Here is a 25,919-nt window from a genome sequence, read left to right as displayed (position 1 = left end):
GCCACCTGGAAATCCTGGAATTTCATCTTCGGTCTAGCTCCCTCCACAGCTTCTGTATTTGTGTTTGTAGTTTCTTGGGTTGTTGTCTGAGCTTGTTGCATCTTTAATTCTTATTCTTTACGTTTAGTTGCCGCTCGAGTTTGTCTTTGTTCCATAACTCCTTCTGTCTCCTCAAGAAGGTTCAGGGCTTGAGCAACGCCCACTTGTGCCTGGATATCTTCCTATGTGGCCTCCCCTGCTTCTTTCCTTTCTCTAGATCCTGGAGATGGAGGGTATCCAGCCTTTAATACATTTCTGTAAAAATCTCTAGCCTTCCAAACTGAAGTAAGATGATATCTTTGTCCTGAGTAGTTCACCACCAATCCGGCTGGGACCTCCCATCTGTACTGTATCTGGCGATTTCTGAGTTCATCCACTAAAAATGCATAATCCTTTCTAGATCTCAACATTTTAGGTGGAATTTCCTTCAATACTATCACCTCCTGACCTGCGACCTGCAATTTGGTTTTATAGGTCACTTCTAATATCACGTTCCTTGTATACCTGGTGATAAAATAGATTACAATATCTCTTGGTAGTTGTCTCTGTCTGGCAATCCATGAATTAACACGATAAATTTTGACAATTTGCCAGTCATATTCAGCCCTGGGTTCACCAATTACCGTAGTTGATCAGAAGCTTCTGCAAAAATCTCTTTCAAATTTTCTTGGTTATTTTCTTTCAGGCCTCTTATTCTCAAAGCAAATTCCATCGCTCTAAATTGTATCATTGTGATTTCTGCCTCTGACTTTTCAATCTTGCTTTGAGCATCATCAACTTTGCTCTCCAAATTCACCTTGGACTGATTAATTTCTTCCACCCTATCCTCCAATGAGGTTACATAATTAAGCAAACCCTTAAATGCCTCCACTATGTCTTCTCTTATTTCCTGATTGCGAGTTTGGATTAAATCCTTGATTTCAGACATTTCATCAGACACATCTTTAAACGCAGTTGTGATTTTTCCTTCTAAAACAGAAGCTTGTTCCTTTAAAGCGCATTGGAGGGCTTTAAGTGTTAATGCTTCCACACATACCCACACCCCCACCCCACGCAGGGGGTAGTAAAGATTGCAATTTGTGTATCTGGGCTGGAGAGCTTCCAGCGCTCTTAGAAGCAGTTAATTTGACTTGCTTTGAAGCCATTTCCAAATATTCAAATCACACTTTTCTACAGCCGAATTGTTAAGTCCAAAAAGTCCACCTAATCCCCAGATTTGTTAAATCTGATAGCTTGTTAGTGAGCCAATGCTGTTTTGTTCAACCTTGAGCTCTTCGTTCTTTTAACAACGTTAGCAAACACTTAACAGATAATTGCTTGTTAAGTTTCACTTTTGCCACACCCTTTGATGTTCGGGCACCATTTTCCCTTCTATCCCGTTAATCTTCACAGAAGGAAATTATCCTCAGACAGAGTTAAGGTTTGTACTTGCAATTGTAAACGCTCCTGTCTTTGCTCTGCCTGCTTCTTAATCAAATGTAGATTAAAACGATGATTGCAGGGATGGTCGCGGCGCTTTGTTCTGCAAATGCAGATGCGTCCCCGAGAGCAGAGCACTATTGGGCTACAGGGGGGCTGTCACCTTCCAAGCCCCAGAATTACTCCTGGGGATTTAAGGGAGCTCTACCCTCACTCGGCAGCTCTTCTCTACCTCTTTTCCCGAGGGGAGAGTTTTCAAACACCTAGACAGCTGATTTACGCTGTTCTACAAGTTAATGCGATCTTGGGGCTGGAACGTCCCAGAGGAACGTCCGTCAGCGCCTGCCGTGCTACCAGAAGCCCCTTAATTAATCAATACTAATGGCCCCCAAAAGGCCTGAAAAACAGCCTGAAAATGGACCAAAAAATGGACCAAAATGGCCAAAAACACGTGTGCATCGGCCGGCTGGTCTTCAGTTTCCCAGCACTCTAGCATGCAGACATGAGTGTTCGTGCACGCATGTTCCGGTTTGACCACTCGGTGCCAAAACTGTTTCCCTATCACTGGTCTAGGGGTGTTTTTTTCCACTTGTTTTAGGCGGTTTTCCAAAAGAGATGAGGAAATTCTTTCTCCTCTCCCCAAAAAGCCAGAGAAAAGTTCATTTCTGGGAAAAGGCTTCAGGTTTTCAACATTTGTCAACATTTGCCTTTGAACAAAGGTTCAGCTGGGCACTGGATCTTTTTTCTCCCCGTGAGGCAATCAGGACGGGGGAATTTTCCCCAAAGTTTTTGGGAAAGATTTTTGAGGGCAGGAACTTTCTCCCAGCACTCATATATATATAAGAGAGTAACTGCTGGACACAGCAGACCAAAAAGAGGAAGAGAAGCTGGCAGACATTTGGTTTGCAGAGAGAAATAGGTAAGTGGGCACTTTTTGGCTTTCTTGCACAAGCTGAGTTTTGGTTTGGAATGGAAAGAAAGAAAGAAAGAAAGAAAGAAAGGAGGGAAGAGTGGAAGGGAGGAGGAAAGGAAGGAAAGAAAGAAGAGAGAAAGAAGAAAGGAAGGAAAGATAGATAGACAGAAACAAGGAAGGAAGGAAACAGTGGGAGGGAGGGGGAAAGGAAGGAAAGAAAGAAGAAAGATAGAAAGAAGGAAGAAAGAAGGAAGGAAGGAAAGAAGGAAAGAAGGAAGGAAAGAAAGAAAGAAAGAGTGTGGGAATCAAAGCCTTGGAAGCTGCAAAAGACTTCATCGGTTTGATTCCACTTCTTCCAAATTTCTAGTCCTTCAAATTTTCTAACTGAGAAAAAGAAATCCTGGACCCTTTGCAAACAAGTTTCACACTCAGGCTCACATTCTGGAAGAAAGAGAACAGCAAGAACAAGCAAACAAGGAATCGTGGCTGGGGGGCCTTGGAGGCGGGTGGTGTTCTTGGGGTTTTTAAAGTGAATGGAGGCAAGGAAGTGGATGGCAGTGTGAGAAGGTGGAAGGGAGGGAGGGAGGGAGGAAGGAAGGAAGGAAGGAAGGAAGGAAGGAAGGAAGGAAGGTGGAGAGGAGGAGGGAGGGAGGAAAAAAGAGAGAAAGGAGGAATAAAAAAGGAGCAAGAGACAGAAGGAAGGAAAGTGAGAGGAGGGAGGAGAGAGGGTGGAAGGGAGGAATGAAAAAAGGAGTTAGGGATGGATGGCTGGATGGAAGGAAGGAGGAAGGAAGGAAGAATAGAGGGAGGTCAAGGAAAAGGAAGGGACAGAGGCAAGCAGGCAGCAAAGAAGGAAGGAAAGAAGGAAAGAAGTGAAAAGAGGAGAAGCGAAGGAAAGAGAAAGGGAAATAAGAGAGATGAATAACACTTCCAGTCCTCAGCCTCAGCCCATTCTGACCATCTTCTCTTCCGAGCCCCTTATCAAATTTGGAAATAACACAGTCGGGAGGGGCTGCAGATATTTCAGGAGAGCTTCAACCCTGATTGAGCAACCGGGTGCTGAGGGTGGAATTCAGCTTAAGGAAAAGTCAGTGCAGCATCTGGGAATAGCAGGCAGAAACAGAGGGCGGGGCGGAGGGGTCCTGGCTGGGCCACATGTGAGAGGGAAGCTTAAGGTGTTATCTCTCCCTTTTTCTATCAATAGGATGAAGCCTCCAACTCCACCTCTTCTGATCGCCTGCCTTGTGATGTCCCTCAACAGCTACACCCAACAGGTCCCTCATTGCCTGCCCCTTCCCGGCTCAGAAAAGACGGTTTTTATCTGCAATGCTTCATTGCTCCATGAATTTCCCAAAGGCTTCCCCAGTGAAACCAAGACAATCTCCGTTCAGTCCACCCAGATCTCCGGCCTTGACGCGGAGGCCCTGCAGGGTCTTCCGGAGCTCCAGGAGCTCTATCTGACCAACAACCAGTTGAAGACCCTTCCGGGTGGCCTCTTCCGTAACCTCCCACACCTGCACTACCTGGATCTTTCCAGAAATCTCCTGGAAGATCTACCTCCAGCGCTCTTTGCCAATGCAGGTAACCTGACCTACTTAGCCCTCGGTGGAAACCAACTGGCCAAACTGCGCCCGTCCTGGTTCGATACCCTGGAGGACCTCAAGAAGCTGCGCCTCGACCACAATCAGCTGAAGGAGATCCCGGATTCTTGCTTCCGTAAGCTGACCCTGCTAACGTCCCTGGATCTCTCCTCCAACCTCCTCCACTGCCTCTCTCCAGAGATGTTTAGAGGCCTCACGTTTTTAAGGGTCTTAAGTCTGAAAAACAACCCCATCCAGTCGATTTCCCCCAACACCTTCCATGAGACTCCCAAGCTGAGCATGATCTCACTGAGGAACACCAGCCTGACCCATGTTCCGGCTGGGCTCCTTCAGTCCCTGAAGCATCTGGGATGGTTGGATCTCGCCAGCAATGATATCGTCTCTCTGGATTCTCCCTTGGTCAACGTGACTTTTGTGCTCACACTCAATCTCTCCGGGAACCCCTTGGCATGTGACTGCCGCCTGCAGGCCCTCTTCAACTGGGCCCAGAAAGATGGAGTGGATTTGTTCTTCAAGGAGGATGTGGTCTGCGCTTTCCCCAAACGTTTGAAGGGTCAAGTTGCAACTTCACTTAACGGATCCCAACTTTGTCCCTGCTAAAGCCTTCAAGACGGATCTTTTCCCAGCCTGCTCAGCTGGTGTGCTACAAGATGGATGGACTTCAACTCCTAGAATTCCTAGGCCGGCATGCTTTCAGATGATTGGACTTCAATTCCCAGAATCCCCCAGCCATCATGTATCGACTTCAACTCCCAGAATTCCCAATGAGCCTGCTGTCAGATCTGTTAAAAAGAATGAAAAAGGGAAAAATGGTGTAGCAAACAAAGCAATAAAAGAAAGAAAACAAGATAATTAAACACCAATCAGATAAATTAAGCTAAGTTTGATTTTCTTTTCAATATTAGCCAAACTTTTTCTGATTTTTTCAGCATTAGAAATTTCCCTCCGGCCCCTTAGTCTGAATCCACAAATCACCCTTATGATTGTCTCAGCCTCCCCAGGATCCCATGATAAAGATTCAGACCCTTGGCAACTGACTCGTATTTATGACGGTTGCAGTGTCCCGGGGTTTATGGGATCCCCTTTTGCGAGACCTCTCAAGAGCAAAGTCAAGGGGGAAGCCAGATTCACTTAACAACCGCTTTTCTAACTTAACAAATGCAATGATTCACTTAACAACTGCAGAAAGGGAAGGGAAAGGAAGTAAATAGATGATGAAGGGGAAAAGAAGGAAGTAAATGGATAAGAAAGAAGAAGGGAAGGAAACAAATAGGTGATGAAGGGAAGGAAGTAAATAGATAAAGAGGAAGGTAAGTAAATAGACAAGAAAGGGTAAGGGAAAGAAGTGAATAGATGGTGAAGGGAAGGAAGTAAAGAGATGAGGAAGTGGAAAGGAAGGAAGTAAATAGATAAGAAAGAGGAAGTGGAAGGGAAGAGAAAGGAAGCAAATAGATGATGAAGGGAAGGGGAGGGAGTAAATAGACAAGAAAGAGGAAGGGAAGGGAGTAAAGAGATGAAGAAGGGAAGAGAAAAGGAAAAGGAAAGGGGGAAGGGAATTTTGATCTTTCTCTATTCTACGCTGCAACTATTGTTCACTGAATCAAACCAGCCCGTATTAAGTTTTCAGATAAGGCAAAGCGAATGCAAACAAACATTTGAGGAGAGAGGATGAGTCCCAAAGAGGCCACCATTCTTGAGCAACAGGTGGAGGAAGATGGACTGTTGTGTTTTTCTTTTGAAGACCTTTCGCTTCTCCTCCAAGAAGCTTCTTCAGCTCTGACGGGATGGTGGGGAACGGCAAGATTGATACTCCTTGCAGACAGCTGGTCATTGGCATCCCTTTAGAGTAGGGGTGTCAAATGTGATTTCCTTGAGGGCCACATCAGGGTTGTGTTTGACCTCAGCGGGACTGGGGGGGGGAGGCATGGCCAGAGGGCATGGCAAGCATGACATCACTTGTGTCCTCGGGGGGACCTGTGGTGGCCTGAGCACACTGCCAGCCAAAACGGACTCCCGAGCTCCATTTTCAGCTGGGACAGCCTGCTGCAGCCCGAGCTCCGTTTTCAGTTTGGACAGCCTCCTGCAGCCCAAGCTCCGTTTTCAGCTGGGACGGCCTCCTGCAGCCCGAGCTGTTTTCAACTGGGACGGCCTCCTTCAGCCCGAGCTCCGTTTTCAGCTGGGACAGCCTCCTGCAGCCCGAGCTCCGTTTTCAGGTTGGACGGCCTCCTGCAGCCCGAGCTCCGTTTTCAGCTGGGACTGCCTCCTGCAACCCGAGCTCCGTTTTCAGCTGGGACGGTCTCTTGCAGCCCAAGCTCTGTTTTCAGCTGGGACAACCTCCTGCAGCCCGAGCTCCGTTTTCAGCTGGGACGGCCTCCTGCAGCCTGAGCTCCGTTTTCAGCTGGGACGGCCTCCTGCAGCCTGAGCTCCGTTTTCAGCTGGAACAGCCTCCTGCAGCCTGAGCTTCGTTTTCAGCTGGGACCGCCTCCTGCAGCCTGAGCTCCATTTTCAGTTGGGACGGTCTCTTGCAGCCCGAGCTCCGTTTTCAGCAGGGACAACCTCCTGTAGTCCCTGCCATGAAAACAGAGCATGTAAGGAGCATGCATGATCCTTGCGACATCCGTTTGTGCTGGCAGAGGCACCATGGGCCAGTCCTTCGCTATTTCCAGGGCAGCCCCTCAGGCCAGATATAAGCACCCTGTGGGCCAGATCCGGCCCCAAGGCCTTGCGTTTTGACACACCTGTCCTAGAGGGTTGTTGAGGCCACATACAGCTTTGTCTGTGTCCTCAGGGTCACCTGAGCAGTGCTCCAGTCATGCTTCAGTAGAGCTGAAGAAGCTTCTTGGGTGAGAAGCGAAACGTCTTCAAAAGTAAAAGCAAGAAAGTCCAGTTGCCTCCTGAAAAAGCCCCTTTGGAACAACCATGACATGGATGACGGAGAATCCCTACAGACTTTCAGCTTCACTTAGGTAAAGGTAAAGGTTCCCCTTGCACATAAGTGCTAGTCATTCCCGACTCTAGGGGGCGGTACTCCTCTCCGTTTCAAAGCCAAAGAGCCAGTGCTGTCCAAAGACGTCTCCGTCGTCATGTGGCCAGCATCACTCAATGCTGAAAAGTGCACAGACTGCTATTATTTCCCACCAAAGGTGGTTCCTATTCTTCTACTTGCATTTTTACATGCTTTCGAACTGCTGGCTTGGCCGAAGCTGGGACAAGTAACGGGAGCTCATTGTGTTACACGGCGCTAGGGATTCGAACTGCCAAACTGCCAACCTTTCTGATTGACAAGCTCAGGGTCTTAGCTGTCAGGACGTTTCTCCCGAATTCCAGGTTGCTTCTCTCCTTGGTTAGTTCCCATCCATTGTTTCTTGTCCTGCCTTCTGGTGCTTTGATTAAGATTAAGATTAAGATTTAGTTTATTTGTATGCTGCCCTTCTCCGGGAGGGACTCAGGGCGGCGAACAACTCAAGGGGGAAAGGGAAACATAGAACACAATACAAGTAGTTAAAATAAACAAGAGTCATGCAACCATACATGTCGAGAGGGGAGGGGAACTCATCAACCCCAGGCCTGCTGGCAAAGCCAGGTTTTGACGGCTTTCTGGAAGGCCTGGAGAGAGGTGAGGGTCCGAAACTCTGCGGGGAGTTTGTTCCAAAGGGCCGGAGCTGCCACAGAGAAGGCCCTCCCCCGGGTAGTAGCCAGATGACATTGGCTGGTGGATGGAACCCGGAGGAGGCCGACCCTCTGTGATCTAATGGGTCTTTGGGAGATAATTGGCAGCAGGCGGTCTCTCAAGTACCCGGGTCCAATACCATGAAGGGCTTTATAAGGTAACTAGACTAGAAGACCTCCAAGGTCCCTTCCAACTCTACTAGCACCTTGAAGCATATCCGGAGACCGATTGGAAGCCAGTGCAGCTCATGGAGGATAGGTGTAACATGGGTGTATCGAGGTGCATCCACAATCGCTTGCGCGGCTGCATTCTGGACGAGTTGGAGCCTCCGAATACTCTTCAAGGGCTACCCCATGTAGAGCGCATTGCAGTAGTCCAGTCTTGAGGTCACGAGGGCGTGAGTGACTGTTGCGAGTGCCTCCCGGTTCAGGTAGGGACGCAACTGGTGTACCAGGCGAACCTGGGCAAATGCCCCCCTGGTCACAGCTGACAAATGATGTTCTAAGTTCAGCTGTGGGTCAGCTGGACAATTGCTATCATGTCTCCCCTGGTCCTTCTTCTCTCTAGACTGGCCAAACCCGAATCCAACAGCCATTCTTCATATGTTCTTGTTTAATGAAAAGAAGGACCAGGGGAGACATGATAGCAGCCTTCCAATATCTCAGGGGTTGCCACAAAGAAGAGGGGGTCAAACTGTTCTCCAAAGCACCAGAGGGCAGAACAAGAAACAATGGGTGGAAATTAATCAAGGAGAGAAGCGACTTAGAACTGAGGAGGAATTTCCTGACATTGAGAACAATTAATCAGTGGAACAGAAGTTGCCTCCAGAAGTTGTGAATTCCCCCAACACTGGAAGTCTTTAAGAAGATGTTGGATAGCTATTTGTCTGGAACGGTATAGGGTTTCCTGCCTAGGCAGGGGGTTGGACTAGAAGACCTCCAAGGTCCCTTCCAACTCTACTATTGTATTGCATTGTAAATGTTTTATTCTCCAGGCCTTTGATCATCTTTGTTGCTCTTCTCTGAACTTTTCCTACTTCTTCAGGAGATGCTTTTCTCAGGGTCATGTGGAAACGGGAGCAACCGGGGGTCGAACTCTGGGATGGGAAACCTATGGCATGAGTGCCAAATGTGGCAAGCAGAGCCCTCTCTGTGGGCACACTTGCCGTCGCTAGCTGCTCTCCTGGTTTAAAAAACAGGGAGGCTTTTGGGGCCCTTTTTGGGGCTGTTTTTTAAACCGTTTTCAGGTTGTTTTTACAGCTTGAAAATGTCCTGAAAAACAGCTCCAAAAAATGGCTGGAAAACAGCCCGAAAAAGGCCTGAAAAACAGCCTGAAAATGGACCGGAAAATGGCCCCAAATGGCCAAAAACACATGTGCATCGGCCGGCTGGTCTTCAGGTTCCCAGCACTCTAGCATGCAGACATGAGTGTGCCTTCACACGTGTTCTGGTTTGGGCCCTCGGTGCCAAAACTGTTTCCCTATCACTGGTCTAGGGGTGTTTTTTTCCACTTGTTTTAGGCGGTTTTCCAAAAGAGATGAGGAAATTGTTTCTCCTCTCCCCAAAAAGCCAGAGAAAAGTTCATTTTGGGAAAAGGCTTCAGGTTTTCAACATTTGTCAACATTTGCCTTTGACCAAAGGTTCAGCTGGGCACTGGATCTTATTTTCTCCCCATGAGGCAATCAGGACGGGGGAATTTTCACCAATGTTTTTGAGAAAGATTTTTGAGGGCAGGAACTTCCTCCCAGCACTGATATATATGAGAGAGTAACTGCTGGACACAGCAGACCAAAAAGAGGGAGAGAAGCTGGCAGACATTTGGTTTTGAGAGAGAAATAGGTAAGTGGGCACTTTTTGGCTTTCTTGCACAAGCTGAGTGTTGGTTTGGAATGAAAAGAAAGAAAGAAAGAAAGAAAGAAGGGAGAGAGGGAGGGAGGGAAGAGTGGAAGGGAGGAGGAAAGGAAGGAAAGAAAGAAGAAAGAGAGAAAGAAGAAAGGAAGGAAAGATAGATAGAAAGAAGTAAGGATGGAAGGAAACAGTGGGAGGGAGGGGGAAAGGAAGGAAAGAAAGAAGAAAGAGAGAAAGAAGAAAGAAGGAAAGATAGAAAGAAGAAAGGATGGAAACAGTGGGAGGGAGGGGGAAAGAAAGGAAAGAAAGAAGAAAGATAGAAAGAAAAAAGGAAGGAAAGAACGAAAGAATGAGTGTGGGAATCAAAGCCTTGGAAGCTGCAAAAGACTTCATCGGTTTGATTCCACTTCTTCCAAATTTCTAGTCCTTTACATTTTCTAACTGAGAAAAAGAAATCCTGGACTCTTTGCAAACAAGTTTCACACTGAGGCTCACGTTCTGGAAGAAAGAGAACGGCAAGAACAAGCAAACAAGGGAATCGTGGCTAGGGGGCCTTGCAGCCGGGTGGTGTTCTTGGGGGTTTTAAAGTGAATGGAGGCAAGGAAGTGGATGGCAGGGTGGGAAGGAAGGAAGGGAGGGAGGGAGGGAGGCAGAGGTGGGTTCCTACCAGTTCGCACCTATTCGGTAGAACTGGTTCGTCAAATCTACCGAACCGGTTAGAAGAGGTTCCACCAGTGGACCCGGAAAGCAGGCCACACCTGCAGAAGAGCTTCCAAAAAGTTTTGAAACCCACCACTGGTCCTTGGATATGATTATTCCACACTATCATGCTCCTATTTATAAAACTCAGTGCCTCTGTGAAAGGTAAGGATGACTACTGTGTTTGTGGTGCAATCAGAACATTGCGTGTGTTGAAGTTGTTCTAACGCAAACCAAAGATGCCTTTTAAAAAACAAGTTTATGCATGCCAGGGCTGTGTGTGAGGTAATTTTATTTATTATTTATTTTTTATTTTATTCTAATTAATAGGCCGCCCTTTTCCCTGAGGGGACTCAGGGCGGCTTACAATCATTAGGGAGGGGGTGCAATTCAAAATAAACAATATGTGAACAAAATAGAGTAAATAAAAACACAACTTGCATTCAACATTCAACACTCGGGTGGGGCAAATTAAGGACTTATCCCCAGGCCTGTTGGGAGAGCCAGGTCTTGAGGGCTGCGCGGAAGGCCTGGACGGTGGTGAGGGTGCGTATCTCGACGGGGAGATCGTTCCACACGGTCGGAGCTGCAACAGAAAAGGCTCTCCTCCGTGTAGTTGCCAGTCGACATTGACTGGCGGATGGGATTCGGAGGAGGCCCAGTCTGTGCGATCTTATCGGTCGGAGGGAGGTAATCGGCAGAAGGCGGTCTCTCAAGTACTCAGATCCACTACCATGAAGGGCTTTGAAGATGGTCAACAGCACCCTGAAGCGCACCCGGAGATCAACAGGTAGCCAGTGCAGCTCGCGGAGGATGGGTGTTATGTGGGCGAACCGCGGTGCGCCCACTATCACTCGCGCGGCCGCATTCTGAACTAACTGCAGTCGCCGGATGCACTTCAAGGGCAGCCCCATGTAGAGCACATTGCAGTATTCCAGCCTAGAGATCACAAGGGCTCGAGTGACTGTTGTGAGAGCCTCCCGATTCAGGTAGGGTCGTAACTGGCGGACCAGGCGAACCTGGGCAAATGCCCCCCTGGTCACAGCCGACAGATGATGATCGAGAGTCAGCTGTGGATCCAGGAGGACTCCTAAGTTACGAACCCTATCTGAGGGGTATAAAATTTGACCCCCCAGCCTGATAGACGGAACATTAGCCAAATTGTTGGGAGGGAAACACAACAGCCACTCGGTCTTGTCCGGGTTGAGTACCAGTTTGTTAGCGCTCATCCAGTTCTTCACGGCCTCCAGACCCTGGTTCATCACGTCCACCGCTTCATTGAGTTGGCACGGGGCGGACAGATACAATTGCGTATCGTCCGCATATTGATGGTATTTTATCCCGTGCCTCCGAATGATCTCGCCCAGCGGTTTCATGTATATGTTAAATAGTAGGGGGGATAAGACCGAACCCTGCGGCACCCCATATTTTAGGGGCCTCAGGGACGATCTCTGCCCCCCTACCAACACCGACTGCGACCTGTCCGAGAGGTAGGAGGAGAACCACTGCAAAACAGTGCCTCCCACCCCCACCTCCCGCAGTCGTCGCAGAAGGATACCATGGTCGATGGTATCGAAAGCCGCTGAGAGGTCAAGGAGAACCAGGATGGACGCATGGCCTCCATCTCTGGCCCTCCAGAGATCATCGGTCAATGCGACCAAAGCGGTTTCTGTGCTGTAACCGGGTCTGAAGCCGGACTGGAAGGGGTCAAGGTAGTTAGCTTCATCCAAGGCCCGTTGAAGCTGGAAGGCCACCACCTTCTCAACAACCTTCCCAACAAAGGGAAGGTTGGAGACAGGACGGTAGTTATTTAAAATGGCTGGATCCAAGGATGGTTTCTTCAGGAGGGGTCTCACCACCGCCGTTTTAAGTGCGGCGGGGAAGTGCCCCTCCCGAAGGGAGGCGGTTACGACCGCCTGGATCCAGCCACGTGTCACCTCACTGCTGTTGGCAACCAGCCAGGAGGGACACGGGTCCAAAATACAGGTGGAGGCACTCACAGCTCGAATGGCCTTGTCCACATCCCCAGAGGCAACATCCTGAAACTCAACCCAGAGATGGTTTGCCAAGTGATCCTCTTGTGTCCCGGCTGGATCTGCAGCGGTGGAGTCCAAGTCCGAAACCGAGCAACTTTGTCCGCTAAGAATTGGGCATAATCCTCAGCTCTACCCTGCAAGGGTTCCCCCGTATCCCTCCTATTTAGGAGGGAGCGGGTTATCCTAAACAGGGCGACTGGGCGGGACTCAGCGGATGCAACCAAGGTGGCAATATGAGATCTTTTTGCTGCCCTAAGTGCCCTGATGTAATCCTTGGTGCAAGTTGTTAATAGTGCTCGGTTCGACTCGGACTTATCGGACCTCCACAAGTGCTCTAGGCGTCTCCTCCGGCGCTTCTTCTCCCGGAGCTCCTCAGTGAACCAAGAGGGTCTCCGGGATCCGCTGACCCGGAGGGGCCGTAGTGGCGCAATTTAAGGTGGTTCTGACAAGGGCTGTTGGCATCTTCATATCCAGTCACATGGGCAGCAAGCCACTCCCATCCGGTCACATGGGTGACAAGCCACTCCCACAAATGAGGCCACACCCACAGAGTAGGTTCGAACAATTTTTGAAACCCACCACTGGAGGGAGGGAGGGAGGGAGGAAAGTGGAGAGAAGGAGGGAGGAAAAAGAGAGAGAAGGGAGAAATGAGAAAAGGAGTCAGAGATGGATGGATGGAAGGAAGGAAGGAGGAAGGAAGGAGAAATAGGGGAAAGTCAAAGAAAAGGAAGGAACAGAGGCAAGAAGGAAGGAAGGAGGGAAGGAAGGAAGGAAGAATAGAGGAAAGTCAAGGAAAAGGAAGGGACAGAGGCAAGCAGGAAGGCAAGAAGGAAGGAAAGAGGGAAAGAAGGAAAAGAATAGAGAGAGGTCAAGGAAAAGGAAGGGACAGAGGCAGGCAGGCAAGAAGGAAGGGTGGAAGGAAGGAGGGAGGGAAAGAAGGAAGAAAAGAAGGTGGTCAAGGAAAAGGAAGGGACAGAGGCAGGCAGGCAAGAAGGAAGGAAGGAGGGAAAGATGGAAGAATAGAAGAAGGTCAAGGAAAAGGAAGGGGCAGAGGCAGGATGGCAGGCAAGAAGGAAGGAAGGGAGGAAGGAAGGAAGAATAGGGGGTGGTCAAGGAAAAGGAAGGGACAGAGGCAGGCAGGCAGCAAAGAAGGAAGGAAGTGAAAGAAGTGAAAAGAGGAGAAGCGAAGGAAAGAGAAAGGGAAATAAGAGAGATGAATAACACGTCCAGTCCTCAGCCTCAGCCCATTCTGACCATCTTCTATTCCGAGCCCCTTATCAATTTTGGAAATAACACAGTCGGGAGGGGCTGCAGATATTTCAGGAGGGCTCTCAACCCCGATTGAGCAACCGGGTGGTGAGGGTGGAATTCAGCTGAAGGAAAAGTCAGTGCTGAGAACAGCAGGCAGAAACAGAGGACGGGTGGAGGGCTCCTGGCTGGGCCACATGTGAGAGGGAAGCTTAAGATGTTGTCTTTCCCTTTTTCTCCCCATAGGATGAAGCCTTCAACTCCACCTCTTCTGATCGCCTGCCTTGTGATGTCCCTCAACAGCTACACCCAACAGGTCCCTCACTGCATGTCCCTTCCCGGCACAGAAAAGACGGTTTTTATCTGCAACGCTTCATCGCTCCGTGAATTTCCCAAAGGCATCCCCAGTGAAACCAAGACAATCTCCGTTCTGTCCACCCAGATCTCCAGCCTTGACACAGAGGCCCTGCAGGGTCTTCCGGAGCTCCAGGTGCTCTATCTAATAAACAACCAGTTGAAGACTCTTCCGGGTGGCCTCTTCCGTAACCTCCCACACCTGCACTCCCTGGATCTTTCCGGAAATCTCCTGGAAGATCTAGCTCCAGCGCTCTTCGCCAATGCAAGTAGCCTGGCCGACTTAATCCTTAGTGAAAACCAACTGGCCGAACTGCGCCCGTCCTGGTTCGATACCTTGGAGGACCTCAGGGCCCTGAGTCTCCACCACAATCAGCTGAAGGAGATCCCAGATTCTTGCTTTCATAAACTGACCCTGCTGACGTTCCTGGATCTCTCCTCCAACCTCCTCCGCTGCCTCTCTCCGGAGATGTTCAGAGGGCTCACGTCGTTAAGGGCCTTAACTCTGAAAAACAACCCCATCCAGTCGATTTCCCCCAACACCTTCCATGGGACTCCCAAGCTACGGGACATCTCACTGAGGAACACCAGCCTGACCCATGTTCCGGCTGGGCTCTTTCGGTCCTTGAAGCATCTGGTACGTTTGGATCTCGCCAACAACGATATCGTCTCTCTGGATTTTCCCTTGGTCAACGTGACTTTTGCGCTCACGCTCGATCTCTCCGGGAACCCCTGGGCGTGTGACTGCCGCCTGCAGGCCCTCTTCAACTGGGCCCAGAAAGATGTCGTGTTTTTGTACCTCGAGGACGTGGTCTGCAGTTTCCCCAAACGTTTGAAGGGTCAAGTTGCAACTTCGCTTAACGGATCCCAACTTTGTGCCTGCTAAAACCTTCGAGACGGATCTTTTCCCAGCCTGCTCAGCTGGTGTGCTGCAAGATGGATGGACTTCAACTCCCAGAATTCCCAAGCCGGCATGCTTTCAGATGATTGGACTTCAGTTCCCAGAATCCCCCAGCCATCATGTATAGACTTCAACTCCCAGAATCCCCAATGAGCCTGCTGTCACATCTGTTAAAAAGAATGAAAAAGGGGGAAATGATGTAGCAAACAAAGCAATAAAAGAAATAAAACAAGATAATTAAACACCAATCAGACAAATTAAGCTAAGTTTGATTTTCTTTTCAATATTAGCCAAACTTTTCTCCTTCTGATTTTTTCAGCATTAGAAATTTCCCTCCCGCCCCTTATTCTGAATCCAAAAATCACCCTTATGATTGTCTCAGCCTCCCCAGGGTCCCATGATAAAGATTCAGACCCTTGGCAACTGACTCGTATTTATGACGGTTGCAGTGTCCCTGGGTTATGGGATCCCCTTTTGCGAGACCTCTCAAGAGCAAAGTCAAGGGGGAAGCCAGATTCACTTAACAACCGCTTTTCTAACTTAACAAATGCAATAATTCACTTAACAACTGCAGAAAGGGAAGGGAAAGGAAGTAAATAGATGATGAAGGGGAAAAGAAGGAAGTAAATGGATAAGAAAGAGGAAGGGAAGGAAGACAAGACCTTGCTGGTCGCAGGGTCATCGCAAAGTCCCTGATCAACCCAAGGGGAGTGCTTCCAACCGGCGGCAAATAGACAGCCCCCAGGCTGACATAGTTGGAGACGGCTCCAGAAAGAGAAATGAAAGTGTTCCATCTGGGGAGGGGTTTTTTTCTTTTCTTTTAGAATTTTGCCCTAAGAAATTCTTTTCTTAAACTAAATTAGTCCCTTAAGCAAGAACAAAGCGGCGTATTTAATCCCTATTGAACTGCCTTAGAAAGTTTTTTGCTCTTGCCTGTAACGATGTTTTGTGGGTTGAAGTGATTGCAACATTTCCTGTTTCTCCGCTTGAGGTGAAGGGATCTCTATTTCTTTTTACTACTTCAACTTTTTTGGCTTACCCGTATATACTCGAGTATAGGCCGGCCCGAATATAAGCCGAGGCACCTAATTTTACCACAAAAAACTGGAAAAGTTATTGACTCGAGTATAAGCCTAGGGTGGGAAATGAAGCAGCTACCGGTAAATTTCAAAAATAAAAATAGATACCAATAATGTTTTTGAATATTTATTTCAAAGAAAAACAGTAAACTAGCTCTGGGATATCGTTATGTGGCTGCTTGCCATAACAAGGAGGAGGTGGGACATCGTTGCAGAGCGGCAGGAGGGGGAGGAAGGGGAATCGTAAGACAGCCCTGCATTACATTAGAACGTGAGGAGGGGGGATGGTGCGGTGCGCGCTGCGCGGCAAACTGACACAGAGGGAGGGGAAACTCACAGGGGCGCCGGGCCATTCACGAGCGTCACCCAGCAGCATGGCCCCGCCCCTTTTTCTCCTCCATTTCGGGCAAATTTTTCACTGACTCGAGTATAAGCCGAGGCGGCTTTTTTCAGCCCAAAAAGTGGGCTGAAAAACTCGGCTTATACTTGAGTATATATGGTAATTTTTTTCAGAGCCAAGGTGGCGCAGTGGTTAAATGCAGCACTGCAGGCTACTGCTAGATCAGCAGTTCAGCGGTTCAAATCTCACCGGCTCAGGGTTGACTCAGCCTTCCATCCTTCCGAGGTGGGTAAAATGAGGACCCATATTGTTGGGGGCAATATGCTGACTCTCTGTAAACCGCTTAGAGAGGCCTGAAAGGCCTATGAAGCGGTATATAAGTCTACTGCTATTGCTATTGCTATTTTTACTTTAATAAATTACTCCTTCTAATTGTTACAATATCATATTAAAGATACATAGGGAAAAGTTTATAAAATAGTTGAATCTGCCACTTGAAAGCCCAAGTCTGAAGTTTTTTTCTCTTGCTGTTGTAACAATGTTTCCTTTGTTCACTCCTATTTGACTACACTGACTTTGCAACCGAAGGGCTTGGAACTTGCTTTTAAAACCTGATAAAGGCCCAAGGTCACAAATAGTGTTCTGCTGGTTCGTGTGGAAAATGTTTTGGCAAGAATTGAAAAAGGAAAGAAAAAGATTAGATCCCTTCTTCTTTGGAAACCATAAAAGAACATTTGCTTAAGATTTAAAATAAAAATAGATATATTCTTCAAAATTTATGACAGGCTAGAGTGACAGAAAGTACCAAATTCCTCTCTTTGCTTTTTCTTTATATTTCTTTTTACACTAAAAAAAATGGAGCAATACTCAGATGAAGAAAACTTGATAATTCAAAACATTTTGGTTGGACTTCAAAACATCTCAGAAGGACTTGAGAGATTTGACAAGGAATGGGACAGACTATGGGGTACCACAAAAAAAAGATGATGGGGTTGCAGCCCCAGAAATTAAAGAAGCGAATGAAATTACAGAAAACAAAGATAAGAACTCAGATGAACTTATAAATGGAGTAAACGTGAGTGAAGGTGGAAAGAAGGGAAGCTGGGAAAGTGACTTTGATAATTTGGTGCTTCACTCCAAACTCCAAGATGCAGGAGAAAAAGAAAGAGCGAAAAAGATGGAGTTAATAAGACAAATCTATCCAGAAATAAACCTGACAACCAAAGTTAAGCTCACATTAATAACAACTCAAGGGCAACAAAACTACATGAGAGATCGTTTAAGCTACAAAGTGCAGAGAGAAGTCTTAAATCCTGGAAAGGTCCTGGAAAGAGAATTGACACAGCAGCTGGAGAGAGAGGAAAGACCATTTTGTTACTGGAAAGACACTGGTTAATAATGCTAGTTGGAAAAAAAGCTAGTTAATTATTGATGATTAATAACTAGAGATTTTAGTACTTTATAGACTGTTCTAGATTACCATTGAATGTTTATTCGTTAACATATAATTTACTATGATACTAATAGTGAAATGTTTACCTTAGTTAGGATAAATAACCGGGCCATAGAAATTCTAATGTATATTTTTGGTGATTGTTAAGTAGAAATACTAACATCTCTTAGATTGTCTTAGATGTCTAATGGTTATTTTCTTAGCACGTAATTAACTAATTTGGGATTGAGGGAAAAGTCTTATAAATCTTATTAATAAATCATTGTTTAAAGATGGCTATAAAGGTATAATATTGTGTGGGCCTGGATTGGATTGGATTTATTACATTTATATGCCGCCCTTTTCCCCGAAGGGGACTCAGAGGTGAGATAAACAGTTAATAACTTTTAGTCAACTACAATAATAAGAAGGAAATGTTAATGGACAATATTTAATGATAGATACAGGTGTGTTATGGGGAGGGGGGGATGCTTAGATATCTTACTTAACTGAATTAGTTTTAGAATATGTCATAAAGGTGTAATGTTATTGGAGATCTATTGAAACTGCAAATGAATGCCAGTAGGTGGTTGTGTCTTTAAATATAAATGATTCTAGACAAAAACATGTTTAAATGATGGTAACTAAATAAGAATTATGGTACAGGGATAGTAAAATACGTAATTTTTCTTTCTTGACTTAAAATGTACAACTTGATTTGAATGAAGTATATGTAAGGATTGTGGAAGAAACACACGGAATATATTTGTAACCAATCGATACGCTTTCTACAAGATGTAACGAAAGATTATTTTTTGTGTGTGTGTGTGTTTTTGTTTAACTAAAACAATAAAAAAAAATCTCAAAAAAAAGAAAGAGGAAGGGAAGGAAATAGATGATGAAGGGAAGGAAACAAATAGATGATGAAGGGAAGGGAAGGAAGTAAATAGATAAAGAGGAAGGGAAGGAAGTAAATAGACAAGGAAGGGGAAGGGAAGGAAGTAAATAGACAGGGAAGGGAAGGAAGGGAAGGGAAGGAAGGGAAGGGAAGGAAGCAAATAGATGATGAAGGGAAGGGGAGGAAGTAAATAGATAAAGAGGAAGGGAAGGAAGTAACTAGATGATGAAGGGAAGAGAAGGAAGTAAATAAACAAGGAAGGGGAAGGGAAGGAAAGGAAGTAAATAGATAAAGAGGGAGGGAAGGAAGTAAATAGATAAGAAAGAAGAAGGGGAAGGAAAGGAAGTAAATAGACGAGGAAGGGGAAGGGAAGGAAGTGAATTGATTGTGAAGGGAAGGAAATGAATAGATGGTGAAGGGATCGGAAGGAAGCAAATAGATGAGGAAGGGAAGGAAGTAAATAGATAAGAAAGAGGAAGTGGAAGGGAAGGGAAAGGAAGCAAATAGATGATGAAGGGGAAAAGAAGGAAGTAAATGGATAAGAAAGAGGAAGGAAAGGAAATACATAGATGATGAAGGGAAGGAAACAAATAGATGATGAAGGGAAGGAAGTAAATAGATAAAAAGGAAGGGAGGGGAAGGAAGCAAATAGTTGATGAAGGGAAGGGAAGGAAGTAAATAGACAAGGAAGGGGAAGGGAAGGAAGCAAATAGATGAGGAAGGGAAGGAAGTAAATAGATAAGAAAGAGGAAGTGGAAGGGAAGGGAAAGGAAGCAAATAGATGATGAAGGGGAAAAGAAGGAAGTAAATGGATAAGAAAGAGGAAGTGGAAGGGAAGGAAGCAAATAGATGATGAAGGGAAGGAAGTAAATAGACGAGGAAGGGGAAGGGAAGGAAGTAAATATATAAGAAAGAGGAAGTGGAAGGGAAGGAAGTAAATAGACGAGGAAGGGGAAAAGAAGGAAGTAAATACATAAAGAGGAAGGGAAGGGAAGGAAGTAAATAGACAAGAAACAGGAAGGGAAGGGAGTAAATAGATGAAGAAGGGAAGGCAAAAGGAAAAGGAAAAGAAAAGAAAAGGAAATGGGGAAGGGAATTCTGATCTTTCTGGGGGGGAACCTGTGGTGGCCTGAGCGCTCTGCCAGCCAAAACAGACTCCCGAGCTCCGTTTTCAGCTGGGACAGCCTCCTGCAGCCCGAGCTCCGTTTTCAGCTGGGACGGCCTCCTGCAGCCCAAGCTCCGTTTTCAGCTGGGATGGCCTCCTGCAGCCCAAGCTCCGTTTTCAGCTGGGACGGCCTCCTGCAGCCCGAGCTCCGTTTTCAGCTGGGACGGCCTCCTGCAGCCCAAGCTCCATTTTCAGCTGGGACGGCCTCCTGCAGCCCAAGCTCCGTTTTCAGCTGGGACGGCCTCCTGCAGCCCAAGCTCCGTTTTCAGCTAGGACGGCCTCCTGCAGCCCAAGCTCCGTTTCAGCTGGGACGGCCTCCTGCAGCCCAAGCTCCATTTTCAGCTGGGATGGCCTCCTGCAGCCCAAGCTCCGTTTTCAGCTGGGACGGCCTCCTGCAGCCCAAGCTCCATTTTCAGCTGGGACGGCCTCCTGCAGCCCAAGCTCCGTTTTCAGCTGGGATGGCCTCCTGCAGCCCAAGCTCCGTTTTCAGCTGGGACGGCCTCCTGCAGCCCGAGCTCCATTTTCAGCTGGGACGGCCTCCTGCAGCCCAAGCTCCGTTTTCAGCTGGGACGGCCTCCTGCAGCCTGAGCTCTGTTTTCAGCTGGGACGGCCTCCTGCAGCCCGAGCTCCGTTTTCAGCTGGGACGGCCTCCTGCAGCCTGAGCTCTGTTTTCAGCTGGGACGGCCTCCTGCAGCCCGAGCTCCATTTTCAGCTGGGACGGCCTCCTGCAGCCCAAGCTCCATTTTCAGCTGGGACGGCCTCCTGCAGCCCAAGCTCCGTTTTCAGCTGGGACGGCCTCCTGTAGCCCGAGCTCCGTTTTCAGCTGGGACGGCCTCCTGCAGCCCAAGCTCCATTTTCAGCTGGGACGGCCTCCTGCAGCCTGAGCTCTGTTTTCAGCTGGGACGGCCTCCTGCAGCCCGAGCTCCATTTTCAGCTGGGATGGCCTCCTGCAGCCCAAGCTCCGTTTTCAGCTGGGACAGCCTCCTGCAGCCCGAGCTCCGTTTTCAGCTGGGACGGCCTCCTGCAGCCCGAGCTCCGTTTTCAGCTGGGACGGCCTCCTGCAGCCCGAGCTCCATTTTCAGCTGGGACGGCCTGTTGCAGCCCGAGCTCCGTTTTCAGCTGGGACGGCCTCCTGCAGCCCGAGCTCCATTTTCAGCTGGGACGGCCTCCTTCAGCCCCTGCCATGAAAATGGAGCATGTAAGGAGCAACGCATGATCCTCACAACATCCGTTTTTGCTGGCAGTGGCACCATGGGTCAGTCCTTCGCTATTTCCAGGGCAGCCCCTCAGGCCAGATATAAGCCCCCCGTGGGCCAGATCCGGCCCTCGGGCCTTGCGTTTTGACACCCCTGTCCTAGAGGGTTGTTGAGGCCACTTACAGCTTTGTCTGTGTCTTCAGGGTCAACTGAGTGGTGCTCCAGTCATGCTTCAGTAGAGCTGAAGAAGCTTCTTGGGTGAGAAGCGAAACGTCTTCAGAACAAGAAAGTCCAGTTGCCTCCTGAAAAAGCCCCTTTGGGACAACCATGACATGGATGATGGAGAATCCCTACAGACTTTCAGCTTCACTTAGGTAAAGGTAAAGGTTCCCCTCGCACATAAGTGCTTGTCGCTCCTGACTGTAGGGGGCGGTGCTCCTCTCCGTTTCAAAACCAAAGAGCCAGCGCTGTCCAAAGACGTCTCCATCGTCATGTGGCCGGCATGACTCAATGCCGAAAAGTGCACAGAATGCTGTTCCCTTCCCACCAAAGGTGGTTCCTATTTTTCTACCTGCATTTTTACGTACTTTCGAACTGCTGGCTTGGCAGAAGCTGGGACAGGTAAGGGGATCTCACTCTGTTATACGGTGCTAGGGATTCGAACTGCCAAACTGCCGACCTTTCTGATTGACAAGCTCAGCGTCTGTCAGGACGTTTCTCCCGAATTCCAGGTTGCTTCTCTCCTTGGTTAGTTTCCATCCATTGTTTCTTGTCCTGCCTTCTGGTGCTTTGATTAAGATTAAGATTAAGATTTAGTTTATTTGTATGCTGCCCTTCTCCGGGAGGGACTCAGGGCAGCGAACAACTCAAAGGGGGAAAAAGGGAACATAAAACACAATACACGTGATTGACTCCCTCTTCTTTGTGGCATCCCCTCAAATACTGGACGATTGCTATCATATCTCCTCTGGTCCTTCTTCTCTCTAGACTGGCCAAACCCAAATCCTACAGCCATTCTTCATATAATTCTCGTTTAATTGAAAGAAGGACCAGGGGAGACATGATAGTAGCCTTCCAATATCTCAGGGGTTGTCACAAAGAAGAAGGAATCAAATTATTCTCCGAGGCACCTGAGGGTAGAAGCAAACTAATCAAGGAGAGAAGCAACTTAGAACTGAGGAGGAATTTCCTGACAGTTAGAACAATTAATCAGTGGAACAGAAGTTGCCTCCAGAAGTTGTGAATGCCCCAACACTGGAAGTCTTTAAGAAGATGCTGGATAGCTATTTGTCTGGAACGGTACAGGGTTTCCTGCCTAGGCAGGGGGTTGGACTAGAAGACCTCCAAGGTCCCTTCCAACTCTGCTATTGTCAGGGACGTGCAGTCACTAGAGGCAAGGGAGGCGGGGCCTCACCAGTCTCCTGAGGGAAAGGAAAGAATTTTAAATAATTTTTTTTTAATAATTAAAGCCAGGGTAGTTGCTACCAGATTTCAAGTCACAGTGGCTTGGTGTCTGCTCTCAGTATTAACTAGGAGGAGGCCAGAGAACTCGGGGCCTCCTTTGCATAAGAATTTTTCACCTTTAAAAGTTAAGAAAGGGTTAAAAAGCAAAAACTTAATATGCAAAGGAGGCACTGATTCTCCCGCCTCCTGATCGGGGAGCAGCGAATCATGCCTTATGATCACGCTTACGTTGCGCACGCTTACGTTGGGTGGACAAGAGGAGAGTTGAGAGAGTTTCCACAGCTGGAAAAGGTATGTGGATCGGACGGAGGGAGGGGGGGGATTCAAATTTATTGTAATTAAATATGTAATTTTTTATTGTTGAGTGTGTGTGTGTGTGTGTGTGTGTGTTTCTTTCTCCACAGCGGTCCGGTGGGGTCGGAGGAGGCGGGGGGGCGAGGCGGCAGAGCGCGGGGGCGGCAGGAACGTTCTCGCCACTGTGTCCCAACAGGCCAGGCATCTCACATTTATGTCCGCCATAAACGCGAGACGCCTGGCTTGTTGGACACAGTGGTGGCAGGGGGAGGAATGGGCTGGCTGGGCTGGCTGGCTGGGGAGGGGGGAGCCCTTTAAAGCCCTACTGCCGCATCTTCCCAGCAAGACTTCCTTTCGGTTCGCGGTTTCCCTTGCCTGCCTTAACTAACTTTAGAGTGCCGGCAGGCAGGGCTCGGCCGTCATTCAGCGAAACATGTTTCGCTGAATGGCAGCCAAGCACATGCCTTTAAAGTGCCAGCTTGCCTTCTGGACCGGCCGGTGCAGAAGGCAAGCCGGCACTTAAAGGCATGCCGACACTTTAGAGCTCGGACGCCATTCAGCCTTGCCCCCCCCCGCCTCCTCCGACGAACAATCCGCCATAAATGTGAGACGTCTGTCCGACATAGCGGCGGGGACGTTGCTTCTCGCCGCTGCTGCGGTCTTGCCTCAGCAACGGTAACCCTCACTGCACGTCACTGGCTATTGTATTGCATTGCAAATGTTTTATTCTCCAGGCCTTTTTATCATCTTCGTTGCTCTTCTCTGAACTTTTCCTACTTCTTCAGGAGATGCTTTTCTCATGTGGAAACGAGAGCAACCTGGGGTCGAGCTCTGGGATGGGAAGCCTATGGCATGAGTGCCAAATGTGGCAAGCAGAGCCCTCTCTGTGGGCACACTTGCGGTTCGCTAGCTGCTCTCCTGGTTTTAAAAACAGGGAGGCTTTTAGGGCCCTTTTTTGGGGCTGTTTTTTGAACCGTTTTCAGGTTGTTTTTCAAGCTTGAAAATGTCCTGAAAAACAGCTCCAAAAAATGGCCGGAAAAACAGCCTGAAAATGGACTGAAAAATGGCCCCAAAAGGCCAAAAACACGTGTGCATCAGCCGGCTGGTCTTCAGGTTCCCAGCACTCTACCCTGCAGACGTGAGGGTCCCTGCACGCGTGTTCCGGTTTGGGCCCTCGGTGCCAAAAATCTTTCCCTATCACTGGTCTAGGTGTGTTTTTTTCAAATTGTTTTAGGCGGTTTTCCAAAAGAGATGAGGAAATTCTTTCTCCTCTCCCCAAAAAGCCAGAGAAAAGTCCATTTTGGGAAAAGGCTTCAGGTTTTCAACATTTGTCAACATTTGCCTTTGAACAAAGGTTCAGCTGTGCACTGGATCTTTTTTTCTCCCCGTGATGCAATCAAGACAGGGGAATTTTCACCAATGTTTTTGGGAAATGTTTTTGAGGGCAGGAACTTTCTCCCAGCACTCATATATATATGAGAGAGTAACTGCTGGACACAGCAGACCAAAAAGAGGGAGAGAAGCTGGCAGACATTTGGCTTGGAGAGAGATATGTAAGTGGGCACTTTTGGGCTTTCTTGCACAAGCTGAGTGTTGGTTTGGAATGAAAAGAAAGAAAGGAAGGAAGGGAGGAAGGAAGGAAGGAAGGAAGAAATAAATAAAAAAGGAAGAAAGGAAGAAGAAATAAAAGAAAGAAAGAAAGAAGAAATAAAAGAAAGAAAGAAAAAAAGAAACAAACAAAAGAAGAAGAAAGGAGGGAGGGAGGGATGGGGAGGGAAGAGTGGAAGGAAGGAGGGAAGGAAAGAAAGAAGAGAGAAAGGTTTGGAGAGAGATAGGTAAGTGGGCACTTTTTGGCTTCTTGCACAAGCTGAGTGTTGGTTTGGAATGAAAAGAAGGAAAGAAAGAAGAAGGAAGGAAAGAAGGAAAGAAAAAAGGAAGAAAGAAAGAAAGAAAGAAGAAAGAAACAAAAGAAAGAAAAAAGAACAAATGAAAGAAAGAAAGAAAGGAGGAGGTGAGGGAGAGAGGGAACGGTGGGAGGGAAGAGTGGAAGGGAGGAGGAAAGGAAGGAAAGAAAGAAGAGAGAAAGGTTTGGAGAGAGAGTGATAGGTAAGTGGGGCACTTTTGGCTTTCTTGCACAAGCTGAGTGTTGGTTTGGAATGAAAAGAAAGAAAGGAAAAAAGGAAGGAAGGAAGGAAGGAAGGAAGGAAGGAAGGAAGGAAGGAAGGAAGGAGGGCAGGGAAGAGTGGAAGGGAGGAGGAAAGGAAGGAAAAAAAGAAAGATTGTTATCCTAATAGATTTTAATGATGGAAATGTCATCAGATATCAGGCTCATATTACCACATGTGGTAGGCTTGTATTTTTTTTTAATTGAAAAGTTTTAAGAAGTTTTACAATTATATACTTTTCCCCTTCCCTCCCTCCCCCCCAATCCCGCATCCCCTCCCCCCTCCCCCCACCTCCCAGAGCAAATACAGGGTATAAACATTTAGCAATCATACACTAAAATAAACTAAATTTAGCATCGTCCCTTCACTTGTATTTTAACTCCCCTTTTGTAAAGCTAACTTTAGATAAATTGTAACATTCCTTGTTCATTCATTCATAAGCTAACTGAAATTTCTTAGTCCCATATTTATGTTGAATATAATCAGTCCATCTTCTCCATTCCAACTTGTATTTCTCATCTGAATGGTCCTTGAGGTATGCTGATATTTTAGCCATCTCTGCTAAGTTTGTTACTTTTAACGTCCATTCTTGAATAGTAGGCAATTCTTCCTTCTTCCAGTACTGCGCCACCAACAATCTTTGCTGCCGTTATTAAGTTCAGAATCAAATTAGTCTCTATAACTGTACAATCTGTAATTATACCTAGCAAGAACAACTGAGGAGTGAACTTTATCCTCTTTTTAAGAATATTTTGAATAATCCACCATATTTTTATCCAAAATGCTTTAACTTTTTTACAAGTCCTCTATACATGATAATACGTAGCGTCAACACAATCACATCTCCAACATTTGGATTGTAAATTCGGATACATACAAGCTAATTTTTGGGATCTAAATGCCATCTATAAAACATCTTATAAAAATTCTCTCTCAAATTTATCAAATATTTCTGTGTTTCTTGCAAACAAATTACATCATTTTGAATTGTTTCAAATAGTGATTTTTTTCCTTTTTTTTGCGGTGAATTTAAGCCATTAACGTTCCAGGTTAAAATTTTAATCGTCATCTTTAGCCCCCTGAAGCTTTTTAAGAGCTGCCTGGAAATCCTGCTGGAATTTCTTCTTTGGTCTGGCTCCCCCCACAGCTTCTGTATTTG

The 25,919-nt window shown here is 47.3% G+C and overlaps 3 protein-coding genes and 1 pseudogene across 5 annotated transcripts in view; all 4 read left to right on the top strand.

Annotated features, from left to right (window-relative positions):
- Positions 1-2,159: 2,159 nt before the first annotated feature.
- On the top strand, positions 2,160-4,748 carry LOC116519007 (phospholipase A2 inhibitor-like). Its single transcript, XM_032232657.1, has 2 exons — positions 2,160-2,377; positions 3,576-4,748. The coding sequence occupies exon 2, from the start codon at positions 3,577-3,579 to the stop codon at positions 4,570-4,572; it is 996 nt and encodes a 331-aa protein (XP_032088548.1). The 5' UTR covers positions 2,160-2,377; position 3,576; the 3' UTR covers positions 4,573-4,748.
- Positions 4,749-8,974: 4,226 nt separating this feature from the next.
- The window catches only part of LOC116518934, a 19,972-nt pseudogene continuing 3,027 nt past the window's right edge, over positions 8,975-25,919 (top strand).
- LOC116506651 (phospholipase A2 inhibitor-like) lies at positions 13,720-14,712 on the top strand. Its single transcript, XM_032214491.1, has one exon. It carries the CDS (start codon positions 13,720-13,722, stop codon positions 14,710-14,712), a length of 993 nt encoding a protein of 330 aa, XP_032070382.1.
- The window catches only part of LRG1 (leucine rich alpha-2-glycoprotein 1), a 19,387-nt gene continuing 17,125 nt past the window's right edge, over positions 23,658-25,919 (top strand). Inside the window, exon 1 of one of the 3 annotated variants that reach the window (XM_032232202.1) lies at positions 23,658-24,072. In XM_032232202.1, the coding sequence (XP_032088093.1) occupies positions 23,986-24,072 (87 nt within the window). In that variant the 5' untranslated portion in view covers positions 23,658-23,985. Of the gene's footprint in view, positions 24,149-24,686; positions 24,702-25,919 lie in introns of those variants that run through there. The other 2 variants (XM_032232269.1, XM_032232413.1) reach the window with 2 other exon arrangements.

Source organism: Thamnophis elegans, chromosome 1, assembly GCF_009769535.1.
Source record: "Thamnophis elegans isolate rThaEle1 chromosome 1, rThaEle1.pri, whole genome shotgun sequence".
NCBI classification, from domain to species: Eukaryota; Metazoa; Chordata; class Lepidosauria; order Squamata; family Colubridae; genus Thamnophis; species Thamnophis elegans.
Note: the sequence above shows the minus strand (reverse complement) of the source record. Positions and strands in the feature narration are given on the sequence as shown.